Source organism: Carassius auratus, chromosome 9 (genome assembly GCF_003368295.1).
Source record: "Carassius auratus strain Wakin chromosome 9, ASM336829v1, whole genome shotgun sequence".
Lineage (NCBI taxonomy): Eukaryota > Metazoa > Chordata > Actinopteri > Cypriniformes > Cyprinidae > Carassius > Carassius auratus.
In genome coordinates this window covers 9,373,198-9,400,611 of record NC_039251.1, presented here as the reverse complement: position 1 = coordinate 9,400,611, position 27,414 = coordinate 9,373,198, and the positions used below count along the sequence as shown (strand labels likewise).

Below are 27,414 nucleotides of genomic sequence, written 5' to 3'. Positions count from 1 at the left end.
TTGATAAAGAAATAGTCACAAAACACCACACTAAACACATTAATAATATTTAATCTTTTATTTTTTAGTGTTCACCCAGTTTTATTGGTATTTTCATAGCCACTTATAAAAAGAAAATTTGTCATTCCTCGTTTTTAGTCTTTTTAAAGCTTTGCTTTTGTTCTCCATTAATACATATTTTATCTCCAACAAGATGATTGATTGACTCTGCATGGGCCATTGCCTGCAAAACTGAAACTGTACTTTAAATTAAACTGATGATTATGATCATTTAGATTTTATACCTCATGGTCTTCCTTAATTATTCTAATTAATCCTTTTTTTTTTTCTTGAAATGTTTTTTTTTTTTTTTTTTTTGGTCAGTGTCATCTCAGAAATTTCTCTCATAATGATTTTTCACAAGATTAGTCAAAAAGTGTCATGCTAGAATCCCTTGGCACACACAACAAAAGGAACACACATCACTTGTTCGGTTACAAAGAAAGATAAAGGAATCTATAAATTTTACATTTACAAGATCCTGCAACGAAGGCGTTGTAAGTTACTCTTTCTGGGCACCGCAGGTTCATGCAGCACCGACGTAAAGGAAAACCGCAACCTGGACAACGTCTCTTCTAAGGAGGGAGCTGGCCTGGTGGAGCAGCTCCCCAATGGTAGTGGAGGAGGGGGTCGCAAGCGGCCCCTGGAGGAGGGCAACAATGGCCACGCGCACTCCAAATTCAGAGCCAAGAAACGTAAGAAAACGCCAGGGCCGGTTCTGCCCAAGAACGCTCTGATGCAGCTGAACGAGATCAAACCGGGTCTGCAGTACAAGCTGCTCTCGCAGACCGGCCCAGTCCACGCGCCAGTCTTCGTCATGACTGTTGAAGTAAACGGTCAGTTGTTCGAGGGCTCGGGGCCTACAAAGAAAAAGGCCAAGCTGAATGCCGCCGAGAAGGCACTGCGCTCCTTTGTGCAGTTCCCAAATGCATCTGAGGCGCACCTGGCCATGGGCCGTACTCTCACCGTCAACACGGATTTCACCTCCGACCAGGCTGACTTCCCTGACATGCTTTTCAACGGGTTTGAGACGCCGGCACCGTCTGAGGAAACGTTTTTTCTGGGCTCCAACGGCAACGGCTCCTTAAAACCGCTGGGAGAGTATCCTGTGCCCCAGGTGCCAGGTACCAACAGCCTCGTGCAGGCGCCGCTGCCACCACCCTCCTCCTCGACCAGCGGCAAAAACCCTGTCATGATTCTCAACGAGCTGCGGCCGGGCCTCAAATACGAGTTCGTGTCAGAGAGCGGGGAGAGCCACGCTAAGAACTTTGTGATGTCGGTGACCGTGGACCTGCAGACCTTTGAGGGCTCAGGCCGAAATAAGAAACTTGCTAAAGCCAGGGCTGCCCAAGCGGCTCTGTCGGCGCTCTTCAACATGCAACTGGACCAGACCCCGTCCCGCCAACCCATACCAAGAGAAGGGCTACAGCTGCACCTGCCGCAGGTAAGAGATCTCTACAAGTCTTTCAAACTGACCAGAAAACGTAATGACTGATGTATAGTTCACCCAAAACTGAAACTTCTGTGGTCATTTACGATTCCTTCATTGAAAGTCCAAGTAATCAAATCTCCCAAATAGTTTAATAAAGGAATAGTTCACCCAAAATGAAAATGTACTCTCCCTCTGGCTATCCAAGATGTAGATTAGTTTTTCTTCATAGTAACAGAACAGGAGAAATGTAGCATTACATCACTTGCTCACCAATGGATCTTCTGCAGTGAATGGATGCCATCAGAATGAGAGTCCAAACAACTGGTAAAAACATCACAATAATCCAAGTAATCCACACCACCCCAGTCCATCAATTAACATCTTGTGAACTGAAAGCTGTATGCTTATAAACAAACACATCATTAAAACATTTTTAACTTACAACAGTTGCTGTCTCCATAATAATGCTTTCTCCAGTGAAAAAGTCATCTAATCTGAATCAGGAGAGAAATATTCAAAGAACAAGTACGCTTATGTGAGCAGATAACATAAGATGGACATTTTCACTGGAGGAAGTGTTGTTATGGATTTAGGCAATGGTGTATCCAAGAGTTATGAAACTTTATATGAATTATTTAGGCTTTTGTTTAAATAAAAACAATGAATCAATGAGGTTTGTTCTAGGGATGCAACAATACATTTTTTTTCAGAACCAATCCAATACAGAAAATTCGGAGTATCGGCAGATACCGATCCTGATCCGATACCAGTGCAGGTGTTTTTCTTTTTTCATTAATTTTGAATTTCTATACATCTGTGTGTTGACCTGATAGTCAATCTTTTGTGTGTTCAACTCAATCTTCTAAATATGGACAACTTCTTTTAATTTCAAAAAATATATATAATCATAATCTATGACAAAAATACTTTTAACTAGGTTGGTGGATAATTCAGCAGCAAATGTTATTCTACAAAATCACGAGTGCACAATAACTTTATAAAATCTATATATTTAATGAAATAACTATTATTTAGTGGGGAACAAATCAAAGAAAGTGTAGGACTAAATCTGGTAAAATGTTACACATTGCTCTTTGTATTGTTGTTAAATGCATTCACGTAAAACAAGTAAATATATTAATCTACCATAAAATTAAAAGACAATCTTCTAAATGTTTAGCACAGTAATGAAAGCAGCTGCATGTCTTCAAAAGACTTGGCTTAAACAGCTCGATTCATATGGATTTGTTGAATGACGCCTTTGTGAACCTTTTGGATCTTTTCAGTTTTGGTTATCTGGACTTTCAGTGGAGGTGCAGAAATCTTTCATTAAAAATATCTTGATTTGTGTTTGGAAGATTAACCAATTTCCAGTGGGTTTACAACATGGGTTTGAGTAAATGATGACAGAATTGTCATTTTTAGGTGAATTATGCCTTTAAGCGTTCATTCACACAGAGCATGTTCCAAAACCACGAGATGAACTATGAAGTTAACCGTTGAGACACAATGCAACAGCCAAATAGATGTGGGTTGGCGTCTAGCATTAAAACATCTAGATGTAACACAACATAGACAAATCAATTCCCATGCATCTTAAATGGCCTTTAACCTTTTGGTTCATTCACCAAGTTCCTGGATTATAAACCAAGTTTATTAACAGCTATGCAGCAGTAAATAGTGATGGTTTATTAATACCCTAGAGATAAGCTGGCCGCAATTGGTAAAGACATGTTGTAGAAGACTGCATTACAGTAATAGTTAATAAAAGTATTCACAAATTTAAACTTTACCATTGAACATCATTTAAACCTTTAAAAACTCGTACTGCGGGTTCTTTAGCACACACACCAGATTTGCTGATAAAGTCTGATTGTATCTGATCTGTAACAATCTGATGAATATAAAAAAATCGATCCTTCACATCTCTTAGTGTTTCATTGAAGTTTCTGATCTGTTTGAGTTTATCAGAGAACATCATTAAAGCCTTATAACGTGCTGCGCTAAACCAGCACAAACGGCCGTCTGCATTAGGAACAAAGCCTAATGGAAATGAAGATGAGCTCTGTTAAAATATTGGGATGGATTGAGTGATATAGCTTAAAAACATTTCTTGATATGTTTTATTACATTTGATGGTATTCTTCTTTCATACATTTCATTTATTAGCTATTTTGCTCAATTTTCTTTTTGTTTGTTTTACTATTACATTGTGTATGCATATGTTATATACGTTATGTCTTCTATGCATTTATGCATATACAATTATTATTATATTGTTTATTATTATTATATTATGCCAAAAGAGGACTTAACCTTTTTCACCAACATATCTGCACATAGTAGCTCATTTATCTAAATGTTTTTTATGTACATAATAAAAAATTTCATGTTGAGACTCATCATTTTTGACTGATTTTTAGAAATTCTAAATTGATTTACTTAATTGTCCTGAACTTACATTTTTGTACATGCAAATGTTTAGACAAATTAGGACCTTAGAATTGGTCTTCAAGAAATGTGGCTAAATAAAAATGTTAAAATCATTAATCAACTTGGTGAATCCCATAATGTCATTTCACAAGCAAAGCATTGGATATATGTCATGCATATTCAATATATTGCTCACTCCTGTCAGTGAAACAACAGTGAGTCTGAAATGACCAACGATTGGCGTTTATGTGAGAAGACGTCTATTTACACATTTCTAAAATCCTCTGTTAATCCTGCTTTTGAGATAAGGCCAGGCCTGGAAGCGACCCAATCTTAATTAACATCTTCCTCTGAACCGTGTCAAAACAAGAACATTTTGTTTCAGCCTGCCCACTACCTGTCCACTAAAGAGCAGTCCCGTCAGCGGCATGTTTAGTCTCTGATGCTGAAGGCTCTTGGGCTGTCTTGTCTGCGTGACAGATACAGCGCCATGAATGCAGACCCCCATTATCCATCCCTACTCTGACTGCCGCATATTTAACATGCTGTCAATACGAGACCCAAGGTGGAGAGGTGCATTTGTATTAACCAGATGGCGAGAGGTTAAATAGACTCTGATCGTTTCAGGCATGTTTTTTCCTGCTCTTGTGTGGCGATACAGACTGACCTTACATCCACAATGAAAGGTTGAATGATATACAGTAGGAGGAGTGACAGTGGGCCATATGTCAAATATATAATATATAGAGTATATAATGTATCGAGTAATGCATATGTCAAAGTAATGTGTTATGACAGTGTTCATTTTTGCTGTAAAAGTATCAGATAATGCCACATTTTGGTAATGGTAATTGTAATGCCCATTATTTAAAACATTCTATTATATAATACAGATATAGTTTTCATATATATATGTGTGTGTATGTATGTATATATATTAGGGGTGTAACGATACGCGTATTCGTATTGAACCGTTCGGTACGACGCTTTCGGTTCGGTACGCGGTACGCATTATGTATACCGAACGGTTCGTTGGAGTATTTAATTATATTTGAAAAAAAAAAAAAAAAAGAGAGAGAGAGAAATATAATGATATGCGTTCAACAAGGTAGCCCAATAACCCAAACAACGTAACAGGCAACGCCCCTGACACTCCCGAAGAAGAAAAAAACACCATCTTATATGTTTATGTTAGGCTACTCAGCAGGCGCTCGCTCACTCAGTACGCGCTGAAGGCTCGTTGCAAAATAGCCAATGCGTTTAACAGACTAGAAATGAGAAGATCCTCCAATAACCAACAGGTCTGGTGTTTGGGTGCACTTTGGATTCCCTTTAAGCTATAATGGTGATGGCAAGAGAGTGGTTTCCTTTCCAAAGCGCTCGGGCAGAAGCGCTCATGAGGCGTCTGTCTTTGCTAAGCAACAATGACGTGCTCTCTCCATGAGACGCGGAAATTTCAGCGAAGGATAAATGGATTTGCAGCTCTAAAAATCGCTTGCAGTAGCTCTGCTACTAAATTTATTTCAAAATTGCAATCCATATACAACTATGATCAGCTGTTCCTTCATCTTGGCTGAGCTCTCAACGTTGTTACGGGAAAGGATGAAGCTGATTGGTTGGTTCTTGTCACATGACCCGCGGTGCGCTTGCGGCATTCTGAAAAGTTGAGATGTTTTTACATTTTGCTGTATCTAAAACGTATCGAACCGAACCGAACCGAACCGTGACATCAGTGTATCGTATCGAACCGAACCGTGAATTTTGTGAACCGTTACACCCCTAATATATATATATATATGTGTATATATATGTATGTATATATATATGTATGTATATGTGTGTGTGTATATATATATATATATATATATATATATATATATATATATTATTTTTTGTAAATACTTATTTTATTTTATTAGTGTAATGTTACTTACATAAATGTTTAAACATTGGAATATATAGAGATTAAATTTTAATATATAAAAATAATTGTTTGTGTGTGTGTGTGTGTAATAATAATTATATTCTATGGCACATATTAGCTAATAATCTGATATTTATAATTTTTTTATATATACATTTACTCACAATAATTTACACGGTAATTGCCACTTAAAATGATAAATTATATATGCAATTTCTTAAGTCTTAGTTTTTTGTTTTTTTTGTTTGTTTGTTTTTTTAGCATGCTGCGTTAGCCTCCTTTTTCCAGTTTCTTGGTTTTCTAGGCTCCTCTCATGTGAAATCTGTCAGCGTCTAGTTGGCCAGTGAATTTCTGTCATCTGTCCCCAGGCGCTAGTGGGAAATGAAAGCAAATAAAGATGATGGTGGAAACTAGTGTGTTTTATCATGAGAGTAAAATGCAGCCTTCTGTTCGGTGGGAGATTTCACTGTCTCCTGATAATATATCGAGTGTACGCTCCACTTAAATCTCCCATTAGCCGTCTCCGAGCGAGTGACTCCGAAGTATTTGGGAAGTAATGTTAGACTAATGTCTCTAATTCTTGCCCATTTGGCCATTGATTTTTCCCTGGCATAATCATTTTCCAGCATATTAGCAGGGAGCTTAAGGAATGTGAAGTGGAGGGCACTGTTAGCGGAAAGGAATCACAGAGGTGCCTGAAGGGTTTCGATGAAATATTGATATTTTATTGCAGCAGCAGAAGGTGAATCTGAGGTCTGCGGTAAATTTTGCTTTATAGTCATCCACAGAGGAACAGGTTCAATGAAATATTCAGTTGAGTTTCATTTGTGTTCTGTCCATTACAAAACTCAGTATTACATTTTACTTTTAAGTTCAATTTTTTATTCGTAGATTGCGTATTCAAAAAGAATGTCGAACCATGACTCGATTTTATCCGTCAGTAACCGATTGGATTATGAGAAGTGGATATTACATACTGAAGCAAGTTTATTGAAAGCGATAGGGGATAAAAACAGGATAAAAAGTGATAATTGTATTATATTTGAAAAATATGCACCCATATATGGTAGCTTGTTTCTGCAACAGGGTGGAAAAAATAAAAACTGGATTTGTGCGATTGCAAAATGTATATCTCAGTTTTTATATTTTAATTGTATGTTTTAATTACATGGCATAAGCAATAAAAAAACAAACTGTGATATGTAAACTAAAGAAATAATTCAGAATTCTGATTTTATAACTTATTTATAACTTTATTTGATGCAATTGCAGGTAAATTCTGATTTATTTTCTATGCAATGCGAGACAAAGGCAGAATTATGAAAGAAACATCATAATTACCTTTGTAATGTTTGGTCCGTGACAGAAATGGCCTTCTGTACCCATGAGTCATGTACTGTTCTGAATATAGCATGCCTGCCTATAGCATGTGTTATTGATGTTAGCATTGCAGTCTGTGTGAAGCCTGACATCTGTATGCTCTTTACCCAGGTCCTTGCCGATGCCGTTTCTCGTCTGGTAGTGGACAAATTCAGCGAGCTCACTGACAACTTCACATCTCCACATGCACGACGGAAAGTTCTGGCTGGTGTGGTCATGACAACAGGTAGAGTTCCGTGTACGATTTTTATTCAAAAAGGGTTCCATTTCAAATTTTAAGAATGTTTAAAAAAGAAAAAAAAAAAAAGACTCTGTAGTAATCCATTTGAATCACTCACCGACTGAACTGACTTATTTTCTGTACTTTTAAATGAAGGATGCTTAAGTTACTAAAGGATCACTAATGAAATCAGAACCTGAATGTTGACTCTAGATATTCCTCGACTTCAGTGCAGCAGGTTTCATGTCTTGTGTTTTTTGTTGGTGGGATTCCTCTTGCTTTTATTTCAGGCACCGATGTCAAGGACGCTCAGGTCATCTGCGTCTCCACGGGAACCAAGTGTATAAACGGGGAGTATATGAGCGACCGTGGCCTGGCGCTCAACGACTGTCACGCTGAAATCATCGCTCGCCGCTCTCTGATCAGGTATCTCTACATGCAGCTGGAGCACTTCTTAAGGTGAGACGCTGGGTTTACTCTCCTGCATGTCTGTGGATGTCTCATACATCACCACAGCATGATGAAGGGAAATTAAACTCATAAACAGTTTTTCATTTAATGTTTTGTGTTATAGTATACCATTTTAAATACAGATGCACTTTTAATAGAGATGAATTTACGATTTAAATTTATTAAACCTTCAATTTGATTGAATTTCATTTGTATGGAAATATATTTCAAATGGTAATCTAGAAAAGGTCATGATAAAAAACAAAATGCAATAAAATATATACACGCACACGAACAACAGTATATACAGTGGGTAAAATAATTATTGAACACGTTGCCATTTTTCTCAGTAAATATATTTCTACAGATGCTATTCACATGAAATTTTCACCAGATGTCGGTAATCCATATATAAAAAGAAAACAAACCAAATAAGTTCTGTGTAATAAAATGGAATGACCCAGGGGAAAAAATACTAAATATACACCCTACTCACACATATATTATTTAAACAAAAACTTATTTTGGATGTGATTAATCACGATTAATCATTTGGCAGCACTAATATGTATTTATATCATAGCTATATGTTATTCAAATGAACCAAAACAAACAGTGTACTTATGTGCTATATAATATTTCTTCTCTGCTTTAATACGTGATATAGATTAATCATGAGCTAGCCTTTTGCAACTTATTAAACTGCCAAATACTGTGATCTATTGAAATATTTATGAAATTTAAAATAAAATAAATTGTATAATCTATAAAAGTGATAATTATAATTAGTACTGTCAAATTGATTAAGCCTGTACTAAAGTATGTGTATTAAAAGTTTATTAATATATAAATATACACCTTCCACAGATAGTACATTTATTATATAAACACAAACTTTTAAACAAAATATTATAATGGTGATTTTATTGTGGTTTCATATTACATTTTTATATGCAATTCAGGTTTTTCAGTTTCAAAAATCAGTGTATGAGATATTTATTAAATACACACCTTTAAATGTTTGTCTTGAAGTTCAGTGTGTCAAAATAATTATGGTCATGCGGTTTTGTATCTGTACATGAGTAGAATTGAGAAGAATTTTTCTGCCGTTTGTCTCTAATTTTAGTAACAATAAAGAGGAGCACCAAAAGTCCATATTCACGCAGTGTGACAAGCGTGGCTTCCGGCTGAAAGACAACGTCCAGTTTCATCTTTATATCAGCACATCGCCCTGCGGAGACGCCCGGATCTTCTCTCCTCACGAGGCGGGTGTCGAGGGTGAGACCGAGGCTTCAATAAAAGCAAACTATTCCGTGCTATACGCAGGATCTGGCAGGAGGTGGATGAGGATGTTGTTTTACTCAAACACTTGTTTGAAATGAATGATCGAAACTGATTCGTTATATTCAATTAAGATAAGGATGGGTCCTCTTATGATCAGGTCGCATTTCATTATAATTTCACTCGAGTGTCTGACTGCATGCCGAAAACAAATTTCATCAGTGTTTTTAATTAGCAGGCTTTGTTGACTCCCCTTGTGGCCTGATTGATTCCGCTCTTGAGCGATGCATTTAAATCATTTTGCTTGGCTTTATATGTCACACAATTATTAAGCAGTTGAAGTAACTAAACATTGGCTAGTGTTATTGGTTGATTAAATCAGTTACTGGTTTGTTGAAGTAGATCAAACATTTCAGAGCCGCCCATTCTTTTTAAATGTTTATTTCTCTGTCTAATTCAGACCAGGGAGACAGGCACCCGAACAGGAAGGCAAGGGGCCAGCTGAGGACCAAGATCGAGTCTGGAGAGGGAACCATCCCAGTGCGCTCTAGCAACACCATCCAGACGTGGGACGGAGTCCTGCAGGGCGAGCGGCTCCTTACGATGTCCTGCAGTGACAAAATCGCAAGGTAGATTGGTAGCATGCATACACGCATACATATCTACATAGACATCTTAACTGATGAAGTACTGATCAAGTATAAATGTGAACAGATATATAAACGTGAATCTTGAATAATGCTGTGGAAGTGCAGAAATATAAATGTATCTGATTGCTCTGTGTCAGCAACAACACTAAAAGGATCACAGCTGCAGGGCTCAGTTTTACAGATGTTTCTATCCAATGTACATTTTTTTGAGGTTTATAGCTGTTAGTAGCTATTAAATTATAGCCGATTATTAAAAGATATTAGTTATACTGCATTAGTTTGTTGTAAATTTTATATAGATAAAAAATTTACATAGTGTTATAAAATTTCAATTAAAAAAATGCATGCATTATTAATTATGCATAATTTATCTTGATTCCTGAACTGAATTCCATAAGCATGTTATTTAAAGACATTGTTTGCTAATATGCATATAAAAATAACAAAATGTTTATTTTTTGTATTTTTTTTATCAAATTTAGTTTTTAAAATGCTACTTCCTGCTATTTAAAGAAATACAAATATATTCAATTTGTCTTAGCCGAACTTGTCACACTGGGGTTGTAATGCTACTTTTACAGTTTGAGCATAATGTTCTTTCTACCTTTACTTCTAAAAATGCTGTCTAGTTAGGGAGCTCCCTTACTTCTGGAGCGACGCTATTGTCAGCCCTCTCCATTAGAATAGCAGACAGCTCAGCAAAAGCAATAGTCCAGAACCTTCTGGTTAATCTTTCTGCACTAGGTACACGCTGTACCTGTCACCGCTGGGAAGAGAACAAGGGCTTTGTGAATTTAATTGCCTATTGGCTCTTATAATTGACAGGGGAAGAAGTGCATGGTTCAACATTACTGTAACCTTAGTTAAATAAAGAAGAGTGTATTAACAGTGTAGGAGGGAGTGTTCATTTCTCCTGTGGGGTCAGGGTTGTGATGTGTCTTCTTCAGACAGATGAGGACGTGTCAGCGACAGCTGTGACCAAAGGCTCAATACTTTAAATGTGACCCTGGACCACAAAACCAGTCTTAAGTGTCAATTTTTCTGAATAGAAATCATCTAAAAGCTGGATAAATAAGCTTTCCATTGATATATGGTTTATTAGGATCTGACAATATTTGGCCGAGATGCAGCTATTTGTAAATCTATAATCTGAGCAATGCATATTACTAATAAAAAATAAAGTTTTTATATATTTACGGTAGGAAGTTTATAAAATATCTTCATGGAACATGATCTTTAATTAATATTCTAATGATTTTTGGCATAAAGGAATCTATAAGTTGACCCATACAATGATTTTTTTGGCTATTGCTAAAAATATACAACAGCAACTTGAGAGGTTTTGTGCTCCGGGGTCACATATATCATCCTCATCCCACAGTATCTATTTATCATATATTTATGTTTTGATAAATTATGTTTATTTATTTGTTTGTTTGGGGGCCAGCATTGAAAATACAGAACTACTTTTTCTCATGTTGTTTTGTTTTATTTGTAATCCAAAAATAAAAGAGCTAAATTTCTTTGCAAAAGCAATATGAAAGAAATGATCCCACCTAAAATACAGCGTGGCCGTTTCTCTTTCCATATTGCTCTGATTTCATTTTTGTTTTGTTTCGTTTTTTCTTTGCAATTCTAAAGGAGATGGATGAGAGCTGAGAGGATGGGGATTGTGATTGTCAAGACTGTTTAGTCTCAATACATGACGAAAGACTACGATAAAAGAATATATACATATGACTCTTCTTAGTCTTCAGCAGTCATAAAATAGCTTTGAGGAACAGATTGAAATGTAGGTTACTATTCACTGAAAATCATGCTTCAGTGTCTTAAAGAAATTATTTTTAAATATTAGGGTTAACCTTCTTAATACCAAGGATAATTGAAACTTAAACTGAAACATATTTCATTACTTGAAACAAAATTTTTTTTAACTGAAAATGTTATATATGTGTGTGTGTGTAATTTTTTATTAATATATATACATTTTAGCTAAATAAAAATTGATTCAAAATAATACTTTCTCTAAAAAAATGTCTCTATCAAACTAAGATAACAAACAATAAATACTGCATTTTTCACACCCTCAAATCATGAGTAAATGTATGAGTTTCTGTCTTCTGATGAACACAGATGATGATATTTTCAGTTATTTTGGTTAAAAAAAAAATACAGTTGACGGTACGCATTGACTTCCGTTGTATGAAAAAAAAAAATTGGGGGGTGAACTGTCCATTTAATAAATATATATACTGTATGTGTTGGCATCTAAAATGAGAAGTAGACAGTGAGCGTTTCATGTTTTCAGTATCTGTTTTCTATCAGTGTATTAAGTTTATTGCTCTGGTTTTCCTAGGAAAGCAGTGTTTAGTCAGGGCTGGGCTGGTTTATGTGTTGCTCAGGGACACTCACACACAGCAGAAGTGATGTTCACAGCTCACTCTCAAGGAAAAGCAGCCCATCTGCTGAGATGTATGAGCATGTGTGTTGATAGGACTGTGTCTCATCCATCAGGACCTGTATCTGCTCTGCTAGTAACATGGTCTCAAACCGGGACACAGCGGCTGGAGGGGGTTCCTGTGAATTTTTCACAGGAGGTGCTGAGCCTATGTCTGAAATAATGCTAAGAATATAAGAAGCTCCAATGCATGTTGTTTATTTCAGTGAAACAGTAAAATCTGTCTGGGGTTAAAGCCTCTTTGTGGTCACTACTCTCCTGTTTTATTATTTTGCATAAACTTACAACAGAGTCAAATGCAAATAAATAATAATTAAATATAGTATTTATATTTTCATATGCTTAATATATAATTTTGATTTATTTATTTATGTGATGGCTTTTCATCAGCCATTATTTCAGTCTTCAGTGTCACATGATTCTTCAGAAATGATCAAGAAAAATCTAATGGCACATTTGCTGATATATATCTATATATCATAAGTCTGAATTATTAACTGTTGCCCTGGGTTTTTAACTTCTGATCTGTAATGTGTGGCTTTTTATTTCCCTCTTACTGCCAGGGTCAAGTGTTGTTGTCCAAGGCTAGTCTCAGACGACCACCCGAAGTCCATTCACTGGCTGTATATTGCACTCAAAAACTCACAAACACTCCCTATTTGATTTGCTGGCTTCTGCGAAACACAATGCAATGAATGCTTTTAAGGATGAAATAATCACTGGATTTGTGGGGTTACCGTCAACAAAACTGTAAAAAGCTGTCTAGTTAAGCAAGTAGACTTGATAAACGCCAGCAGAAACTTAAAATTAGCTGCAGAGTGTTCTGGCTACAGGAGGGAAGTGCTTAGCAAAGTGGTATTACTAGCGGTAGGAGAAGTTGGACTGTGTCTCTTTGGCATCGGAGGCTGTTGATTGGTCGGACGAGAACGACTCCAATCACTTGAGTCTGGGTTCTTCTCAGCTGCATACAGCAGGTGTTGTTTTGGGGAGCAGATCTGGGCCTGATTAGGCCTTTTGATTGTGTACGGCTGAGGAGGGAGACCCAGTGGGTGAGTAAATGAGTAAAACACGTAAACGAGGTGCTTTGGAAGAACTGCACTAATTGAACAATTCTTCCACTGTTGCTTTTTTTATATATAATTTGAAAATCATTCACATCTGGGCTTCTGGCCAGATTGCTTTTTTAGCTTTTGTGTTTTGGATTCTTGTAGCTCGAGGTTGTCTTATGTTCCATCTACCTGAACGTGGTAATTTTTGCAGTGTTTTAGATGGAATGAGATTAGGAACCCCAACGGTGTTTCATTATGTTAAACTGCTGGAAATGCTTCAAGCTAGTAACAAATGAAATCCAAAATAGATGGACTCTTGTAATGACGAGTTAATGCAATAACAGTGTAGTCGGTGTGTCTAGCGGTGGGCCGGGACCCAAAAATGGGTTGCAAGTCAAAAAAGAAAGAAAAGAAGAAAAAAAGTTTTGGTGGGGTTGTGTAAGAAGTGTAAATTCTATTTGAATTTAATATTAATTATAAACATAATCATTATTTAATTAAAATTGGGTGGCAAATAAAGTGATGTGAAAAAAACAATGCAAAATGTCAATGATAAAACTGTAATATTGCATTATAACTGAATGTAGTAATAATTGTATTTAATTATGATAATGGTCCTCTATTGTGTTTACGTACAGAATGGAGAGAAATAATGTGAAATGGCAATTCATAAAAGTTATAAAATATTTTTTTTAATTATTAATTACGATAATAAACGGTCACAGGTCTGTTTTCATGGGACTGCATTCAACAAGTGGAGAGAAACAATGCAAAATGGTGATAATAAAATTATGAAATAATTATAAATACATGTAATAATAATTGAAGTATTATTATAATAAAAATGGGCAACTGGCGTATTCTGGCAGGGCTGCGTTCAGCAGGGGGAAATCATTGCACAATGACAATAAAAAAAATATATAAAATAATTAAATAAATAAAAAAGTAAGAATAATTAAATTAATTATAATGAATTATGATAGAAATGGGATGCAGGACTTGATGGGGTTGCGTACAGCAAGGGGAAAACAACACATAATGCCAGTAATTAAAATTATATTATAATTAATGTAATAATAATTAAATTAATTATAACTTTAATATAAAAAAAAATGGGCCGCAGGTCTGTTTTGATGGGGTTGTGTACAGGAAAATAAATGCATATAAAAAAAATATATACAATATTTATATTATGATTGAATTCAATAATAAGTAAATAAATTCTAATTAAATATAATGAAAATAAAAACTTTGCTCAGTAAATAGGCTTGTCAATGTTTCTTCTCATACCTTTTATTGTTGCGTGTCCAATCTAACTCCTTTTCGCATCTTCCATTATTTTTCTAACTTTATCTGCATACAGTACTGTTGGGTCTGTGCAGTTTATAGCAATATTAATAAATGACAGTGCTGATTATTGTTAGTCTTTTTAACAGTCTGTGTAAGGTTTCTGCTTTGGTGCCCAATATCAAATCTGGACATGCGTGTGTGTGTGTGTTTTCCTGCAGGTGGAACGTGGTGGGCATCCAGGGCTCTCTAATGAGCTACTTCACTGAGCCAATCTACTTCTCCAGCATCATCCTGGGCAGCCTGTATCACGCTGATCATCTCTCTCGAGCCATGTACCAGCGGATCGCTGACATCGAAGACCTGCCCCAACAATTCGCCCTCAACCGCCCCCTGCTCAGCGGTAAGACAACATCACACCGGCGCGCATTTCCACTCGCAAATCATTGAAAATGGCACCCGTGTCAAATTGTATTACCATTTACTAGACGGACAGTTTGCCCCACTCGCCTTCAATTTCCTCATGGTTTGATGAATTACTGGAATTTAGATGGGCCTGCTCTCCACCGCCGGCCTGTTTCAGTAATTCATACCGTGCCTCAAATCCAAGATTCCCCTGCTGATTTCTCTCATTTTCTCTCAATTTTTCTTTTTTGTATAAAGAGGAAGCTGGAAAATAATCCCACACAGCCTATAGCAGGATTAGGAAACGCCAGTTTGATGAATGATCAGTAATAAAAAATAAGTTTTAAAAAATCCCATAATATACAATAATTTCTGAATCTTAGGACAATTCAAATGATGGTAGTTGTAGTCATAAGGTCAAGTAGTCAAGTCAAGTAAGCTTTATTATATAGCACTTTATACTCTACAGTACTTTTTGTTTTAAATCATCAAATATGATACAAAGACAAATACTGTAATCATTCAGTTAAAAACAATGTTGATTCAGTTCATTCAATAATGGTCAATGTAGCAAAATTTATCAGTCACACAGTCAGATTAATGATTCTATTGAGTAATAAGTGTATTTTAAAGTTGCTACGTATAGAAGCTTGCCTAAAAGAATTTAACTCGAATAAAACAAACCAAAAGATGCTCAGAGGCAGAATTTTTTAAATGCATAAAGATCATATTTAATAGTTTTGCATTTAATACATAGATATATGTGTATGTGTATTGTGACCAGTCAGCTGCCTCCTCCCTGATTGTCATCGGCACCCCGTCCTAAATCGCCGCCCTCCACCAGGCTCCTGACTTTTTCATATATATATATATATATTTTAGGGGTGTAACGGTACGCAAAAATCACGGTTCGGTACGTACCTCGGTTTTAAAGTCACGGTTCGGTTCATTTTCGGTACAGTAAGGGAAAGAAATGCAAACATTAAACTGCAGGTTGTTTATTACTATACACTTTTTTTTATATACTTTTTAATAAAATATATTTAAAATAAAAAAAAGAATAAGAAATAAAATACTGTGCAAAGTTCTCCATTAATTAAAATACTCTCAGTCTCAAACCAATATCATATAATAAAATATAATGAAAAATATAAATAAATAACTATGATTACAGTGCAGCATTACCAATCCCAGCTTGTAGGCCTGCTTCACCAGAACCATGCTGTGCCTGCTGCTGTAGGTGACAGGGAGACCGCCGACAGACCAGGCTCATGTCTTCATGACAGCAATATCTATACTTCATGTTGAGCATAAATATAAAGCCTACTGATAAAGGACACGGTCATCAGTATTGACAGCAAAATAGACTAAGTATGTTTGACAGGTGCAATATTTGAAAATCGATAATTATTCATTTACTTTTTAAATTACATTTATATCTGAATTTATGTCAACCTATAGACTTTCAAACATCAAAGTGTCATGAATTAATATGTATCTGTGTACAAAATGACATATAAACATATTTTCCTATTCTATTTTGCCGGGAAACGCTTCCAACACGCTTGCGTGTCCCGTGAAAAATAGGCGTCAGTTCTATTTCTAGCATTCAGGCGTTTTCCGCGCGGCTCAAGCCGTACCTGAGATGCGCGTCTCAACGCAGGCAGCCTGCAAGCTCTAACGCCCGTTTCATACATACTCCGTCTGCGTTGCGTATGCGTATTTTTTTACGCACCCATGTTAACTAGGGGTGTGCACGGATAGTCGAAGATTCGAATATTCGCTCTGCTCTAAATTATTCGATAAATAAAAATGATATTCAAATTCCGCAAAAAAAAAAAAAAAATTAACAATAAAACCTAATTCGGTCACTTTCTGTGATTCTCCACAGAATATTTGAAGATGTATGCAAGCAAATAATAATTAATGAATGAATAAGGTGCCGTTCACATATCGCGCCTAAAACGCATGGAAAACGCTAGGCGCTCCCCTTTCTCCTTCTTCAAAGCGCTCGGGCAGATGCACTCCTGAGGCATCTGTCGTTGCTAAGCAACAATGATGCGCTCTCTCCATGAAGATGCGGAAATTTCAGCAAAGGATAAATGGATCTGCAGCACAAAAAAATTGCTTTCAGTAGCTCTGCTATTAAATTAATTTCAAAATGGCAATCCATATATAGCTATGATCAGCTGTTCCTTCATCTTAGCTGAGCTTTCAACATTGTTAAGGGAAAGGATGCAGCTGAATGTTTAGTTCTTGTCACATGACCTGCGGTGCGCTTACGGCATTCTGAAAAGTTGATGTTTTTAACTTGATGTGGTGCGGACGTGCCTGGAAAAAACGGGCGCGTCGCACCGCGTGCCCATCGTGACCACGTCGCTTCCATTATGAGCGCTCATACCGCGCGCCTACATTGGAAATAACTAACTTGAGCGTGCAAAATACACGTTTATGTGTACTGCCCCTAAGAACTGCGGTCTTCTACAGTACTTCAAATATGCTGTGGAGAATCACAGAAATTGACCAAATTCAAGAACATTGTTGCGGCATCTCTCAAGCAGCAAATAAACACCACTCGCTTGGAGAATGCAGGGAAAAGGCTGAGCCAGTTCTCCAGCAATGATTACAGAGAGTCCAGCCGAGATAAGTGGGAACAGTTCTTGCTGGAGCCATGTATTCCACCAGATGAAGATCCCATTCAGTGGTGAAACGAAAACACGAAGCGCTTCACAAAACTTAGGTCTCTTAGCACACCGTCATTTGTTAGTCACGCCAACGTCTGTGCCGTCAGAGCGCGTTTTCTCCACGGCCGGCCTTATTGTTAACAGACTAAGGAGCCGACTTTCCCCCGATCATGTTTACATGCCCATATTTCTTAACAAGAACATAAACAATAGAAAAAAAGCAAAAAAGATTTGCTGACAGTTTAAAAGTTAAGTGTAGGCTACGTTCTACAATAGCCTAATTGCTGCAGGCTGCTTTACGTTTTTTTCTTTGTTCACTTTTTTTTTTTTTTTTTTTTTTTTTTGCTTTTAATCTGTACTTTTGTTCGTTTGCACGCATTGTTAATGTTTTCAGCTACAAAACACGATGTGTAATGTTCAAGCTTGTTCAAAATGATGGAAACAAAAATGAACATGTATTGACACGGAAATGCAGTCATTTCACAATAAATGTATACTAATTAAAGCCTACTGTGTTTCACACGCAACACAAGAGTTTTGGCTTGATTTAAAACCAGAAAAAGAGCAACTTTAGAGAAACAAGGTAACATTATATATGCACTTTTATAGAGTCAGAAAAACAAAGTTATTTAAGACCCGTTGGTTTGTGTGTAATAAAGATTTAAATGCAAAAGGCACGAGAGTCGACTGTTTCTGTCAGTGGTGAGTTTTAAATTTAAATGTTTGTGATATCCTAACAAGAAAAGTAGGCTAATGTTGTTTAAATGTGTTGCAGCTTGTTTCAGCAACTTATTACAAAAACCTAGCAGTCAAATGCATGAGTAATACGTTGTTTATATTTGAATTTAAATATGTCTATGAAAGATTGTTACTGTACTGTGATGAAAGAGTATCACAATGCTTGTGATTTGTTTGAACAATGATTTGTTTATTTTTTACATGCTTTGTTATCAAAATAATGGACAAATGTTGTTTTTTTGTGGCTTAAACTGACGCGGATCAGTAGCGGACTGCAAACGCGTCCTGTGTGAAAGTAAAATGAGTCCGTGCTGCTTCAGCACCACATACATGACGCACACGGACTGCATACGCACTGCAGACGGATTATATGTGAAATAGGCGTAACCTGTTAACATGGGAGCCGCACGCAGCTGAGACGCTTGTGCCACGCATCCAGTGTGTCGCCGCCTCACCGGCCTTAGAATCAGCTGCAGGGCGGGATTTGCGCTGAACGCGGAGACTTCCGCCACTTAATATGTTCGTTTGGAAACATGAAAATGTACTTATTTTCAGCGCACAAAATATTGCATTCCGTCATTCGGTACACACGTGCACCGAACCGAAAGCCCTATACCGGAACGGTCCGGTACGAATACACGTACCGTTAAACCCCTAATATATATATATATATATATATATATATATATATATATATATATATATATATATATGTATATGTATATATATATATGTATATGTATATATGTATATATGTGTGTGTGTGTGGATACACACAGTATATACACACAAAAGCATACTACAAAAAATGAGAACTACTGTATTTTCCGGACTATAAGTCCCACTTTTTTTCATAGTTTGGCTGGTCCTGCGACTTATAGTCAGGTGCGACTTATTTATCAAAATTAATTTGACATGAACCGAGAGACCTGAACCAATAGAAAACATTACCCTCTACAGCTGCGAGAGGGCGCTCTATACTGCTCAGTGCTCCTGTAGTCTACACTGAAGACATAGAGCGCCCTCTCGCGGCTGTAGACGGTAATGTTTTCTCTTGGTTCTTGGTTCTAAATAAATGTGACTTATAGTCCAGTGCGACTTAAGTTTTTTTCCTCATCATGACGTATTTTTGGACTGATGCCACTTATAGTCCAAAAAATATGGTACCTACATTTTTGTGCTCTAAATAAATCAGATTTTCCCACTTTAATTTTGAAAGTTTTAACTTTTTTCTTTCCAATAAATGTGCAAACAGTTGTTCTTACTGGAAAACGACACTATAAGAGCTTCTTTACAGCAAAATTTGAATTTGTCTCCTATTTGATGATTGTTTTTTTCCCTGTTCATCATTTTATAGCTGCTTTGGAACAATCTGTATTGTATATAGATGTAGCAATATATATAAAGATGCCTTAACTGTTTTTCCAAAAAGCTAAACTAGTAGCATTTCTACTTTTATGTAGTTTATACTCCATAAAACCTTTATATAGGTTTAAGTGGACACTGGTTCCTGATTAAAGACCCGCTTGAGTTTCAAAATGTCTTTAGGGAGATGTTGGATGCTTTTGGAGAAGTACATATGATGAATTGAGTACATATCCTTTCATACTTTGTTCCTCAAGAGAAACACCCAACTGCTTTTGCATTGGGTTACATCAGATTCCCAGTAGAACTAGCTTTTAATGGCTCACTGCTGAAAATCTTCATTTGATGATGTGAAATCTTTTTTTTTCTTGTGCGTCTTGGTCTGCAGGTAAAGATGTAATGCATAGTTCAGTGAGCCATTTATGCTTAACGTAAATATTCTTGAATTATTACATAATAATATATTATTTAATAGATTTTAAGCTTTAAGAATATAAATATGAATGAATAATTGCATGCAGCCTTCAAGTTTTTTTCAATTGATTTCTGTTGCTTCATTTAGTCAATGTAAATTGTTTCCGGTTTGGTCTGTTCTGTAACATTTTTCTATTTTTTTGAGTTCACAAGACTTGTAAAGTAGCATTTAGCATCAGTTTTGACTGAAGGTCTTATACTGAATACACAAACTTCAGCACATTGTTTTATCTTTGTCCTTTCATTAAAAACAGAAGCCTTGAAACAAATGTTGTCTTATTTAAGAAATATCTTGATATCAAGTCATCTGCTTAAAAAGGGCCACCATGGATTTTTTATTCATGCAGAAAAGAAAATGCACCAAGGTTGTTTCTAGGCATGATTTTCTACTATGGTTAGTGTGTTTGTGTGTTTGCAGGAATCAGTAATGCTGAGGCCCGGCAGCCAGGAAAGGCTCCCAACTTCAGTGTGAACTGGACGGTGGGAGATCAGGCTCTAGAAGTTATTAACGCCACCACAGGCAAGGATGACATGGGCAGAGCCTCACGTCTCTGTAAGCACGCCCTATACAGCCGCTGGGTGCGACTACACTCTAAGGTACCACTGATTCACTTTCAACATTATTGCTGGACTTGGCTTAAGAAAAGTCAAGTAAAGATATTATTTGTATTTGTGTGTGTGTATATGTATATATATATATATATATATATATATATATATATATATATATGTGTGTGTGTGTGTGTGTGTGTGTGTGTGTGTGTGTGTGTGTGTACAGGTGCTTCTCAATTAATTAGAATGTCGTGAAAAAGTTAATTTATTTCAGCAATTCAACTCAAATTGTGAAACTTGTGTATTAAAACAAATTCAGTGCACACAGACCGAAGTAGTTTTAGTCTTTGGTTCTTTTCATTATGATGATTTAGGCTCACATCTAACAAAGACCCACCAAATCACAATCTCAACAAATTCTAATACTTCATCAGACCAATAAAAATAAAATAAAAACATTTTTAGTGAATTGTTGGCCTTCTGGAAGTATGTTCATTTACTGTACATGTATTCAATTCTTGGTAGGGGCTCCTTTTGCTTTAGTTACAGCCTCAGTTCAGTGTGGCATGGAGGTGATCAGTTTGTGTCACTGTTGAGGTGGCATGGAAGCCCAGGTTTCTTTGACAGTGGCCTCTTGACAATACTGCATAGATTACAGGGTCCATCTGGGGTCCAGGTCTGGTGAGTTAGCTGGCCAGTCAAGCACACCAACACCATGGCCATTTAACCAACTTTTGGTGCTTTTGGCAGTGTGGGCAGGTGCCAAATCCTGCTTGAAAAGTAAATCAGCATCTACAAAAAGCTGCTCAGCAGAAGGAAGCATGAAGTGCTCCAAGATTTCTTGGTAAACGTGTGCATTGACTTTGGTTTCCAAATAACACAAGGGACCAACACCAGCAGATGGCATTGCTCCCCAAATCATCACAGACTGTGGAAACTTAACACTGGACTTGAGCTTCTCCACCCTTCCTCCAGACTATAGGACCTTGGTTTCCAAATGAAATAAAAAACTTGAATCAATTTCGCTTGACATTCCTCATGAGGCTGCAGTTCTCTTGGTTGGTTGTGCATCTTTTTTCTTTTTTCACACTTTTTCCTTCCGCTCAACTTTCTGTTAACATGCTTGGATACAGCACTCTGTGAACAGCCAGCTTCTTTGGCAATTAATGTTTGTGGCTCCTTGTGAAGGGTATCAAAGATTTTCTTCTGGAACTGTCAGATCAGCAGTGTTCCCCATGATTGTGTAGTCTAGTGAAACAAACTGAGAGACCTTTTTGAAGGCTCAGGAAACCTTCGCAGGTGTTTTGAGTTGATTAGCTGACTGGCATGTCACCATCTTCTAATTTATTGAGATAGTGAATTGGTGAGTTTTTGTTAAATGTGAGCCAAATCATCAAAATTAAAAGAACCAAAGACTTAAACTACTTTTGTCTGTGCAGGGGTGGTAAAAGTACTCAAAAGTTATACTTATTATGTCACACTTCACACTTCTCTAGTAGGTTTCATCTGTGTGTGAAGACAGTAGCGCAGATCTGTGAATGAATGTTTCAAAGTAAAATAAACTTCAACAGAATGAAGTTGAATGGAATTGAATTGAATTAACATGAATAATCCTCAATTTCACTGATGACAGACCCATATTGGATAATAACATTTATTGTTAAATTGTTAAATGCCCTGCCTCCATTACTCTGTCACATCATTACAAAAGTTTGATCACCATATTTAAGTTATCATTGCAAAAAATGTGTTTGTTTGTATATTCTGTTTATGTATATACTGTATTCTATATATATTACCAGTCAAATGTTTCGACACACAAATGGGAGTGTCCAAACTTTTGACTGGTACTGTACCGTAATATACACATAGAATATCAGCCGATTTATTTATATCTTGCTTTTTTTTTTACTCCGTAATATCTTTTTTTTTTACTCCCAAACATATTGGTCGGGCTGTATATATATATATTATTATTCATGCCACAACATTCATGCCACATTTATTCATTGCAGGTTTGCCCTGTATTATATTACAAAATAATGCAAAAACAAATTATATATATATATATATATATTATTTTTTTATTATTATTTATTTATTTATTTATTTATTTTATTTTTTTGTATCTGCAGCTTTCGTCGACTCTCCGAATCAAAGTGCCCAAGCCCAGCTCGTATCACGAAGCCAAACAAGCAGCAGTGGAGTACCATACGGCCAAACAAACCCTCATCAAGGCCTTTCACAAAGCGGGTCTGGGCGCCTGGGTGAAAAAACCCATAGAACAGGACCAGTTCTCACTGAACTCTTGAAGAGGGAACATAAAAACACCAGGACATGACAACGACCAGCTGTTAATACTTCACTTGATGTGTGGGGATGTGTGTATGTGTGTGTGATGCTGTTTGTTCTCAGACAAACCAAGAGCCCTTTAGTGTCTGTCATTTTGCTCTCTTTGTGTGAATCATGACTCTGCCTTTTTAATTTGTAATGTAGAATCCGATTTTCATTTAATGTATGTTTGTTTTAAAGTTAGCGGCATTAGCCTTTAGCAGATAATAGGACGTAATGTCATTTGTAACTGGAAAATTTTTTTGTTTTTTTAGTTTTTTGTGAGAGGGTTATTCTGAAAAAACCTAGATGCCGTAAACATGCATGTTACGTGGCTTCAGGTCGACCACACCGCTGTGCGCACGGGTCTGATGGTTTCCTGGTCCAGCCTTCCCAAATGCTGGCTCACCTTTTTTAGCATGGTTCTCCTTGATATGCAAAACATAAGCATCTTTATATTTTTATTCCATACCCTCCGGATTTTAGAAGGGGAAGAAATTCTATCACATAGAACGATACGGCATGGTCCCTTTAGATTGACAAACTTATTTTGTCAGGACTTTAGTGTAGAAATAGCGTATGCCGTCTTTTTAGTAAAATAGATTTCAGATTTTAATTTGACCTCGGAGGGAAACTTGAATTTTTGCATATGGTTCGTACATAAGCTGTATTCCCAAACAGTGATAGAATTGGAGTAGTCTTATGGATGCAACCAAAGTGCATTGATGTTATTAAACAATGTGTCGTGGATGTTAAAATTTCTCAGAGGTCTTAAATGCATGTGCAAATTAACATAAGGCTCAAAGAAAGCCCTTTATTCTGGGTTTAATACTTTACTGGCCTATAATGGGACCATTAGAAGCCCTACTTTTAGGTGTCTACACTGTACTGACTTTGAGCTCCATGGAGTCCATCGAATCACTCAAACCAAACCGCAGATTTCCCAGTGAACCTGATCTGCTAATGTAAATGAGTTACACATATGTTAAAGGAATAGTTCATCCAAATATGAAAATGAATATCAAGATTTCCAAATTGTCTGAAGCTTCGCATAAAGAATAGACCAAACCTGGAATCATGATCCATTTGAAACATGTAGGTGAGTCTATTTCTGGATGAGCTCTTCCTTCAACATTCATGCCACATTTAGTCATTGCAGGTTTGAGAGCAGGGCATTGTGGGAGTTTTTCAAGATGGCAGAATGGTCAGTAATATGCACGTTTATTATTGACAAAGCCATCTCTGCATGCGGAAGCGAGGGTTTGCACAGGCGACTCTGACTTTCACTTTATCCTTGTGTCTTGTTTGATAATTTGTTTTATTTCCTGCATAGACCTGAATGCCTACACACTTCAAGACTGAATTCAGTTGTGTCCTTGAGGATAAGGTTTCCCCTCTGCAGACTTGTGCTGTAGGAAGGTCTGAGCCAGGAGCTCAGGTGCTCTTTGATTTATGACTTATCCAGTGTAGCATGTTTGACTGGTAAGGTTTTTCTATACCGATCATTCATTTTTAAAGTTTGGCTTTGGTGGTTTTCGGATTCCAGGAGTGTTGCTGTATAATATAAACTCCTGTTGGGATTTATATAGCATTTCAGTCATAATTTTACACTTAAAAAGAAAAGATACAAGGCTGCATTAGTATTTAAAGGAGTAGTTGACCCAGAAATGAAAATTATGTGATGCACTCACCCTCTAACTCTCATTTATGCTGTAAGTTGAGCTCAAAAAAGACAAAACATCACCATAAAACCAGCATAACGTTACTCTATATGTTTATTTTTCACTTTCTCTATATGACCAGAGCATTTTATGTTAGATTTTGGGAAACTTTTTGTATGAGAAATTGATTGAAATGTGTAAGGAATTATTCAGTAGAATCACAGTGTTGAATATGCAGTACAGTTTTGTTCAAAGTTTTGCACTGTGGATCAAAAAAAAAAAAAGGAACAATTGTGAAATATTATTACAATTTAAAATAACTGATATATATTTTCATATATCTTAAAATGTAATCTATTCTTGTGATGTCAAAGCTGAATTTTCAGCATCATTCCTCCAGTCTTCAGTGCCATGCAATCCTTCAGATCCTAATATGCTCATTTGGTGCTCAAAAAAAAAAAAAATGGAATTATCAATGTGGACAACGTGCAGTTTAACATTTCATTGAAATATAAATCTTTTTTTAACAATGCAAATGTCTTTAATGTCACTTTTGAGCAATTCAGTGCATACTTAATGAATGAATGTATTCATTTTTTATTAATATTATTTACTGACCCCAAACTTTTGACATCTGAGAGCTGCAGCAGAAGGAAAGATTTACAATCAATAAAGTCTTGAATATCGAATATTGACTACTATAAATGTTATTTAGTAGGTCAGTGGTCTTTATTTGGGGGTACAGCTGCATTAAGATTGTTTAAAAGCATGGCGCCGATAGCCTCGTGGGCAGCGCGTCCCGAGTTCAAATCCCAGCTCAAGGACCTTTCCCAATCCCACTTCACTTCCTGTCAGATCTAAACGGTCCTATCATAATAAAGGCAACAACGCCAAAAATAAATCTTACAAAAAAAAAAAAAAAGAGAAAGATTGCATACTGACTTGGAATGGTGATTTTAGAAAGGTCAACTATTTCTTTAAATCTTCAAATAATTCAAAGTACTGATAGTCACAGAGCCTGAGACTTCCATGAAACCAGACCTCCGTCATTCCCCTCGATGGCATCAGGTTTCTCCAGCAGGTTTCTTTTTGATTTTAAACCTTTCAAATAAACCAGCAGTATGCGTGTTTGTCCTTTCATTGGTTCGAGTGTGTTCGTTTGTGCAACTGCTGCTGAGCCCAGTTGGCATTCTGCAGAGACATCATGGCAACAAGACTGAGAGATTGCTGTGGAATCTTCACCAAAGATGTCAGTTTCTTTTCCCTTTGAAGCATTTAAACCAACGGAGACTATTTTTTAAAAGACACGAAGGTTATTGGTGCAAAGATTGTTCAGCATTTTACAGTTCTGCCTTGTCTGAATTTTGTTCGTTCACTCTAATGTATTTTTGGTTTTTAATGTGCACGTTCGAGTTGGGTCAGTCAGGACTGGCTTTGGGACGCGCTCTTCATTATTCTCAGTATTCTGGTACACGGTGGATGCACTGCTGTAAATATATTGTGACCCTCTCTGATGCTGTTACAGTAGACTCCTTGCATATGTATTACTAATTTTCATTTTCCACTCAAAAAGCAACATGCATTTTGGTTTTAGGGACTTTAAATGCAAGAACGGCGATGTCCTTACAGAGTGCTGTAATGTATTTCTGACAGACCTGTATGAGCGTATGGGGATCTGCAGTACTGTAATGATTAATGACTGTAGACTTTGACTGCTTTTGCTCTAATGGAAACGATTACAGACTGAAATTAATGAGCACAGTCGGTTCTACATAAATGTGGCTCAGCAAAAAGTAGCTCTTTTTGCTGGTGACACTTTTCAAGGACGGGAGACTTTGGAGATTTTTCTTTTGCATCATCCTAATTTCGTCTTCACCTTCTCTTCGGCTTTCATCTTCTGTCACGGGGGATTTTTATGGCGTGAGATGCCAGCTGATGATGTCACGATTTTTTCCTGTTTATGATTTCTACCTTTTGGGAATCTGAGCCGTGTCTTAGCGAGGAGTCCTCCTGGTCCTGGTCAGCCCGTTTCTAACCGTCTTGTGATTTGGTGCCTGTACAGTGGAGTCCGGCGGTGGGCCAGCTCGGTCTCAACTCGATCTCGGTCCACCCCGTCTTTTGCCTGTCCTTCGTAATATCCACATGGGTCACCTGCATGAGCTACTTCACCGAAGCTGCACCCAGCATGACGACATAAGGACTTGTATGTAGAAAAAGGAACAAAAAATAGATCTATATATACATAAGTCAAAAGAAAAAAAATTTAAAAGAGCGAGAAAGGAATAAAAAAGATCTTAGTTTACCTTTGCATATTGGTGTCGTTTATTTTTCTCCTTACTTTTCAAAGTGTGTGTACTTCACAGAAAACTAGCTGAATTTTTATATTATAAAGTATGTGACCTATGGGAGCTAAGTGACAAAAGGTATTGTCTGTATAGGGTGCTCGACTACACCACCTGGGGCCTTTCACACCAAGATGTACCTTAAGCCTCCAACACCTAGATTTAGACAAGAGGGCTCTCACACACAGATACTAACGTAATGACAGAGACGTGATTTCAATAAAAATACAACTATTTATCAACTGGTTATTCAATACGA

The 27,414-nt window shown here is 36.7% G+C and overlaps 1 protein-coding gene across 3 annotated transcripts in view; it reads left to right on the top strand.

The window, feature by feature from the left end:
* The window catches only part of LOC113108302 (double-stranded RNA-specific editase 1-like), a 147,618-nt gene extending 120,495 nt beyond the window's left edge, over nt 1–27,123 (top strand). For all 3 annotated transcript variants that reach the window (XM_026271258.1, XM_026271257.1, XM_026271256.1), the window contains 8 exons: nt 564–1,483; nt 7,320–7,434; nt 7,719–7,887; nt 9,005–9,156; nt 9,620–9,788; nt 14,825–15,006; nt 20,688–20,866; nt 22,957–27,123. In XM_026271258.1, coding sequence (XP_026127043.1) covers nt 564–1,483; nt 7,320–7,434; nt 7,719–7,887; nt 9,005–9,156; nt 9,620–9,788; nt 14,825–15,006; nt 20,688–20,866; nt 22,957–23,133 — 2,063 coding nt within the window. In that variant the 3' untranslated portion in view covers nt 23,134–27,123. The remainder of the gene's footprint in view (nt 1–563; nt 1,484–7,319; nt 7,435–7,718; nt 7,888–9,004; nt 9,157–9,619; nt 9,789–14,824; nt 15,007–20,687; nt 20,867–22,956) is intronic.
* Nucleotides 27,124–27,414: the final 291 nt, after the last annotated feature.